The sequence below is a fragment of the Lates calcarifer genome, unplaced genomic scaffold (assembly GCF_001640805.2).
Source record: "Lates calcarifer isolate ASB-BC8 unplaced genomic scaffold, TLL_Latcal_v3 scaffold_32_70, whole genome shotgun sequence".
NCBI classification, from domain to species: domain Eukaryota; kingdom Metazoa; phylum Chordata; class Actinopteri; family Centropomidae; genus Lates; species Lates calcarifer.
The window spans coordinates 1-7,500 of record NW_026118157.1 but is presented as its reverse complement, the minus strand read 5'-3'; the positions used below and the strand labels follow the sequence as shown (position 1 = coordinate 7,500).

General features: G+C 50.0%; 2 protein-coding genes across 3 annotated transcripts in view; both read right to left on the bottom strand.

The window, feature by feature from the left end:
- Nucleotides 1-840, bottom strand: part of LOC108872647 (diacylglycerol kinase zeta) — a 13,772-nt gene extending 12,932 nt beyond the window's left edge. The window contains exons 1-3 of one of the 2 annotated variants that reach the window (XM_018660456.2): nt 692-840; nt 527-601; nt 265-366 (exon numbers count right to left, since the gene is read on the bottom strand). In XM_018660456.2, the coding sequence (XP_018515972.1) occupies nt 265-366; nt 527-601; nt 692-784 (270 nt within the window). In that variant the 5' untranslated portion in view covers nt 785-840. The remainder of the gene's footprint in view (nt 1-264; nt 367-526; nt 602-691) is intronic. The other variant, XM_018660447.2, reaches the window with a different exon arrangement.
- Nucleotides 841-2,583: 1,743 nt separating this feature from the next.
- On the bottom strand, nt 2,584-5,981 carry LOC108872661 (uncharacterized). Its single transcript, XM_051069522.1, has 2 exons — nt 3,542-5,981; nt 2,584-2,679 (listed from the first exon to the last, which is right to left on the bottom strand). Exon 1 carries the CDS (start codon nt 5,212-5,214, stop codon nt 4,204-4,206), a length of 1,011 nt encoding a protein of 336 aa, XP_050925479.1. The 5' UTR covers nt 5,215-5,981; the 3' UTR covers nt 2,584-2,679; nt 3,542-4,203.
- Nucleotides 5,982-7,500: the final 1,519 nt, after the last annotated feature.

Sequence of the window (7,500 nt, the reverse complement as noted above, 5' to 3'; positions counted from 1 at the left end):
CACACGGCTCCAGGACAACATGAGTCTGAACATGCTGGGTTTAAGAGCACAGACCAACTGTGGGAAATTACAGCTCTGACATTTCCTGAACCCTGTGAGTTTGTCAAAGAGCACGAGTGAGACTGAAAGCTGAAGTGAACTGTGCAGCTGCTGCAGGAGATCCAACATGTCGGTCGGTCAGAAACAAGGAAAATAAACCAGGAAACCTTCAGCAGCATCTCTGACAGTGCGTCCCTCAGGTGTGTTAGCGACGGGTCGACGTACCTGGTTGCCGCCGCTCTTCGGGTTGACGAACACCAGCAGAGGCTTCATGAGCTGAGAGGGGAGGGGCTTCACCAGGAAGGGCTTCCAGCGGCCATCTTGGAGCTGAGAGACAGGAGTGACTGAGTTATTAACCACACTGCTCTGTTCACACAGCTGCCTCTGTGTTTCTGAGGATTCAGGGTTATTAGAGTTCAGATGAACCCTGAGTGAACACATGGTTTTAGATCAATAAAACATCCCAACAGCTGCAGCTGCTCCTCACCTCAGCTCCTTTCTTACTCGACTTGTTGCATTTCAGCGACGTCCTCTTCTTTTTCTTACTGGACTTCAGAGACGACTGCAGAGAAAACACACACACGTCAGTGTTTAGAGGTGAGAATCAGAGTGTGAGTGTGTGTGAGTGTGTGTGTGTGTGTGTGTGTGTCACCTGTGGCCGGCGGACCCTGATGATCCAGGTGGGGGGGATGATGACGGCGGCGTGAGCTCCCAGGGAGCAGCACTCCTCGATCTGCTGCAGCATGAAGCACGTCACCTTGTTGTGATACTGAGACACAGACAGGAAGTCACATGACCAACAGACAGGAAGTCACATGTTTTCAAACAGCGCACGTCCTGAAGAAAGACCTGGAGCTTTGGAAGCTTCTGAAAACAACAGTTGTGAGTGTCTGCAGGTGAACAACCTGACGGTCACCTGACGGTCACCTGACGGTCACCTGAGCTCTCTCAGTCAGTGTCTGTTGGTTTTACAGCAGGTGAGAGAAGGATCTGCAGCAGCAGGACAGATGAAGTCATACCTGGGGTTGGTGCAGTAGTAGGTGTTCTCAGTGATTATATAAGCTGCCCACCTCCACCAAACAAACTGTTCAGTCATGAGCTACAGGGAGGAAGTCAAAGTGTCATGTGACCAGAGATGATCTACACACACCTTCACCTGCAGCACTGATCATCTGTTAGTGGTGCGTTTGAGTGACGCAGTAAATATGAGCGGGAGAGTGAGAGGAGGAAGATCTGAAGATCGAATGTTACAGAAATGTTATTTCTACGTTTATTTAATGATTCATGTAGAAAGAAAGAGAAATATAGAAATAGCATTTTACATTAACAAATGTCTTTATCTATTTATCTTTGTGTCTTTCATAGGCCTGGGTGCCACTGTTTGAGTGGGTCTCGTCCACTCTGAGACATCAGGGAAAATAAAGCAGGTAAAGGTGGATTAATGACTGAGGTGTGTTCAGGATCACAGCACTCTGATTTATTACAGCTGCAGAGGGAAACTCATTCCAACCAAACATTAAAGTGAATCAGCTCTGAGGAGGCGTGGCCTAACGAGAATGTTTGAAATGATGTTATAGAGCAGGACGTGATGATTCTGATCCTAATAATAAGATGATGTCTGTATGTGGCAGGTTTCACTGCTGACTGATGTCTAGGTGTGTTCAGGTGTGTTCAGGTGTGATCAGGTGTGATCAGGTGTGTTCAGGTGTGTTTAGGTGTGGTGTGTTCAGGTGTGATCAGGTGTGTTCAGGTGTGTCCCAGGTGTGTTCAGGTGTGATCAGGGTGTGTTCAGGTGTGTCCAGGTGTGATCAGACTGGTAACTTACCAGGCCTGTTTGCACGCACGAGCAGGCTGATGGCGACGATCTCTTTACTGTGAAATGAAAACTTCTGTTGAAATCCCTGTTGGTGAGAGAAGGAGAGATGGAGTTATCTCTGCAGCTCCAGACTCTCTGAGCAAAGGCTAAAGGCCAAAGGTCAGAGTTCAGAGTTCAGCTCACCTTCCCACACTGTCGACACTTCCCTGTCTGACGCCTCCTGTGGACCCAGTGGTGTCGCACGACGTTGGACTGAAACACAACAGTTGACAGGTGAGAATCCTGTGAGTTTGTTCTGACCTTTAGGTTCAGACGATGTTCAGACACTGACCTCTCTCACAGCTCGAGATCCTGGTTCTCTGAACGACGGCTTGCACCTGAAATTAATCTGATGACACAGACAGGAAACAGTGAGAGGAGAATCATCGGAGACTCAGTCTGTTGATCCACAGGTGATCCAGACTTTACCTTCTCCAGCTGCTCCATACACATGGTGTGGACTGAAATCTTACAGCCGGCGCATTTCTTCCTCCCCACTGACTTTTGCTGCCGAGAAGAAACAGATTCTCAGGTTCGGGATGAAAACATGAAAACATGAAAACACTGAGAAAGACTCAGCAGGTTTAAAACTGATGCAGCTGTTTCTGACATCAGGAGAGTCTGGACTAGGACGAGTGATGATGATGATGATGATGATGATGATGATGACGACGGACGCTGTGACTCACCAGTGACTTAGCGATGCAGTACTGTTCTCCGACATAACAGAAGTCTCCGGAGCCGCTGGTCTCGAACCAGATGTGGTCTCCGAACTGAGCGTTGTCCTGTGACAGAGAAGGACAGTGACTCCTGTGACTGCAGCACTACACTCTCTGCTTCCTGCTGTTTCTGACTGTTTATTATCACAGTCAGAAAACTGACTGACTGTTGATCTGAGCTCAAGGCTGAGACTGGAGGCATGGAAACACACGGACACTCCATGAACACATCACTCATTGCTCTTCACTGAAACTGAAACCTTTTCTGTTTTAACTCCTCATAATAAAGTAAATGTTGTTTGCACACTGTAAAAGATGACAACAGATAAAGTCTCTTCATCCTGCAGCTCTGACACCTGAGGAGAATTTCTGCAGAGAAATGAAGCTGGATTTACGGCACAGAGGAAGAGAGTCTGTCACTGATCGATTAAAACAAGTGAAGAGAGAGAAACTGTCGTAAAACATGAGGATGTGGAGTCCTGGACTGAGACAGAAACTCAGTCCTGGACTTTTCCTCTGGGACTTTATGGATTTATTTACATCCAACAGGATTTGTCCCGGTCGTCTGTTTTATCAGAAATCTCCAGGACTTGAGAGGCTTCAAACCAACAGTCAGTTGCTTTTCCTTCTACTGGATCAGTCAGGAACCAAAGCTGCTCCTGATTAATAAGACCAGGTGTTTGACTGCTCTGAGGTCAGGCTTTCTGGTCTGTGTCGCTAACGCTAACGTTAGCAGACAGAAACAAACAGATGTCCATCTGATAATCTGAACAAATAACATGTTTCCTGGAGGCCACCTTTTCATTTTTTATTTATATCCTTGAATAATTAACAGCCCTGGCTCTAAGTGATCTTCATTACCTGCCTCTCAGATATTTACTCTGGATCATTTAGATTCAGTTTGTTAGTGGAAGTGAAAGTGACTCACGCTCCAGTCCACGGTGCTGTTGGGTTCCTGCAGCGACTCACTCGGTCCTGATGTCGAGACGTTGGGCTGAGTCCCCGCGTGCTGCAGACCCGACTTCGCAATGGCTTTCCTGAAAACACAGGACCACAGAGCACGGATTTATTCATGTCTTATAAGTGAATAAATAAACGAGTCTTTTGTCGTGTTATTTTCTCCTGTGTGTCAGTGATGAGTTTCTCTGTGCAGATCTTTGACCCTGGTGAAGCTACAGGTGTTTTATTGCAGGCTGAGTCAGACCGTCAGTGAACTGTGGGCTCTGCTGTGAGATCTCAGTCTCCTGCTCAGGCATCCACACAAACACATTCATTAACCTTAGAAACAGCTGCTGAGTGGTGTGGTTGTTGGTGTGAGCTGCTAATGAGCCTCAGCTCCACAGAGGATGTTTGTGTCATTTATTCATGTGGGGTATGTTTCATGCTGCAGGTGTGTCACCTGTCCTTCCTGTCTCCGACCCACACAGCAACAGGTGCAAACAGAGAGATACTGAACCTTTACTCCACCCATACACTCATTATTTCCTTCACAAACAGCTCCTCCTGACACATGTTGTAATGAAGGAGGAAAAGCTCAGTTTAAATGTTTAATAAATGTGAAGTGTGTTTCTCAGTAACTTGAGCTAACGGCTAACTCCGGGCTACATACAGCAGGAAGGCACTCCAACTCTCCAGGCGGGAGTCGTAGCAGTGGGCCCCCAGCGGGCTGAGGGCCCCGGGGCCCCTGTAGAAGGCCGGGTGGTTGAGGTAGTAGACTGAGCTCCTGCGGCTGGGCAGCGGGGGGCCTCTCCCAGGCCAGGGGCTCCCAGCCTTGGAGATGGTGGAGATCCTCCTCCTCCTCCTCTGGCTGGAGGCGCGGTATCGGCAGTGAGGAGCAGAGTCACCTGTGAACACCTGAGAGGAGTTCCTCCGGAGGCAGCGAGGGGCCCGGATCAGGGGCCGCGATGTCGACGCCAGCTGGGGCGTCCTCCTCATCACCTCCTGGGCAGAGGAGGAGGAGGGGGTGGAGGAGGGAGAGAGGTGCCGATCAAGAGACCAGGAGGCATCGTCCTCCTCCTCCGCCAGCTGCTCCGCCTCCGACACCTGGCTGCTCTCTGATTGGCTGTCGCTGGTGTAATCGCTGCTGTCGTTGTCTCCATCTGAGTGGAGGCTGCTGGAGCGTGAGAACATCCTCCTGTTGTTGGCCCCACCCCTCACCTCCACCTGCTGCTCCCCGGCAGGTAGCCCCTCCTCCTCCTCCTCGGCCATCTGGATCAGACTGGCCAGCAGCATGGACGGCCCCAGCAGGTGGGTGTCGATGGTCCGCAGCTTCCCCGTCTTCTTCCGGGACACGGCGAACCTCGGGTTGACGCTGGGGGTGGTGGTGCTGGACCGCCTGCGAGCGTTCCCCACCCACCTGTTGTGTCTGGACGCCTTCGCCAAACGCCCCCCACCCGCGCACGGCAGCCCCCCCTGCAGCTGGACGCTGGAGCGCCGCCGCTGGGTCAGGGTGGAGGAAGGAAGGCCCACACTGGACCTGCGGCGAGCCTTACTGGTCGGGACAGCCACACTGGGCCTCCGCTGGCGGCAGGAAGTGGCCTCCACATCCACCGGCAGAGCAGCCTCCTTCCTCTTAAAGTGACGGCGGAAAAACGTGTCCATGACGGACGCAGAGAGGAGCCTGACCCCCTGAAAACTCTTCTGAGGCTGTTGGACGCAAAAACCAGTTAGACCACTGATAATAAACTTACACCCACAGAACTACTGGACCACCACCCTCTGACTGTCGTTCAGACGGCTGTTTGTACGTTTTCTCTGCTGTTGAACGTCTTTTCTTCACGGGAGAAAGTGGTGGAGAGTTTAAACAATCGTTGTGTTTACAATACAAAAGTTAGAATATTTTGTCTGAGCAGCTGCTTCAGTGAGTCGCTATCGGAAAGTAACGAGACAGTCCGGGGTTAGCTGGTTAGCATGCTAACTTCAGAAGCGGAATGGAAGTGATAGAAATAAAAACAAACATCGATGTTGTTTTCTACCTCTGCAGGCAGCTGTCGGTGAGTAAAGGACTGAACGCAGGTTTACTAGTAAATAGCTGTTCAGGCTAACATTAGCTATGTAGTATTAGAGAAGCGCAGTGACCCAGAGGTTAGCATTAGCATCACTCTGGTTCCCTCCACAGAAATAGCCAATGGGATTTTTTCACTGAGTTTCTTCTTAGAAAGTTAGTGAGAGTTTGAAAGAGCGTGAGTAGAAACACAACGAGGCTGTAAAGGTGGACTGGTGAGTAGATGGGTTTTCATGTTAACGTCCCCGACAACCTCTGTAGTCTCATTTAGACACTCGTTAGCAACCGCCTTTTTTAAGACACGTAAAAGCTTCAAACATCAGGAGTGGGGGATTTACTGACCCATTTTATGTTGGAGAATAAAAACCTGAAAATGTCTTGAGCTCACAAATTAGTTAAGTTTTAGTTCCACCAGATCCCACTGCAGCTTTTCAGAAGACCAGGTTCAGGACCAGGTTCACAGAGGACCAGGTTCAGGACCAGGTTCATCAAGGACCAGGTTCATAGACAGCAGCCAGTTAAAGCAGACAGTTTTTCTCCGTCTCTGTTTCGATGACCAGCTCACTTTGCTTCTCCACCTCCACAATGAGCCATTTTTTAAAGATCCAGGTCCCAGAACTGGACTCAGGTCTCAAACAGACCCTGGATCCAGATGTGGGTCCTGGTCTCTGCAGGTCTCAGAAACAACAACATGATGGTTCACATGTCTGAGCTGCAGATCCAGGAGCTGCAGGTATGTCAGTCAGACAGGTGATTTACCTGAACATGAACACTGACGACAGGAGGAGGAGGAGGACTCAATAAAACTGAACTGTTTCAGTTTCAGCTGCTGACGTCGCTCAGCTTCAGTTCAGTGCAGCGTTTCCTGTGTCAGGTTGTGTTTGTGATAAACTGCTGCTTGTGTTACTGAGGCATCAGATTGCTGCTTTAACCTGCAGGAACATGAATTATAAACCAGTCAGAGGAGGTGTGTGTGTGGGGGGGGGGGGTCTCCACAGGGGGAACAGCACGACAACAGGAAGCTGTCATCGCTGCTGTGACACAGGCAACAACAGTAATTAAGGCCACGGCCGCCCACCGGCTCCTCGCCCTCCAAACTAAAACATTACACCAGAAATTAGTCTGTGCCCACGGCTGCAGCCGTCCAATCACATCGTCTCCCTTCGTCCACAGCAGGAATCAGCTGGCTGAGGTGACGGCTTCACACGCTCCGTTACAGAGACGTTGGTTCATCATTCACTTTAACCTGAGCTAACCTTTGACTCTGAGGCTCCTCAGAAAGTCCACGTGCAGCGTTATTACAGTTTCCCATGATCCTCTGCAGCTCACAGAGCCTGATCCCTGCTGGATTTTCAGGATCACCGTCTCCAGTGACGTGAGCAGGTAACGGCTGCTGATTATCACCGCGGTGGACAGAGAGGGAAACCTCTCTATTTATAGAGCCTCCTCACTTTCACTGCGCAGCCTCACCTGTGAGCTGTCAGTCATCAGGTTACCTGTGTCACCTGTGATCAGAGACTGGCTGACGTCCAGAGCACAGATCACTGCCTCATTCACAACCAGGTAACCTGACGCTCGGCGGCTCAGCTGAGCCAGGTGTCGATCTGTGCTCTCACTTTAACCTGTGGGGGGGGGGGCGAGATGCTGCGTTCACTGACCTCTGAAGAAACATGTCTTAGCCTGAAAACCAGCAGGAACTGGTTTCATCAGGACCTGATTCACTCACTGAATTTACACAAGCAACAGTTTGGATTCAGTTCTCTGTTGTATCAGTTTAACATTAAACTCCACTGCTGCTGTGGAGTCTGTCCTGTTCTGTCCTGTTCTGTCCTTTTCTGTCCTGTTGGATATTCTGTTCTAATTAAAGTGTAAACCTGAGTTTA

Coding starts and splice junctions, on each gene's coding strand:
- LOC108872661 (XM_051069522.1), bottom strand. CDS start 5,214: ATGGACACGTTTTTCCGCCGTCACTTTAAGAGGAAGGAGGCTGCTCTG.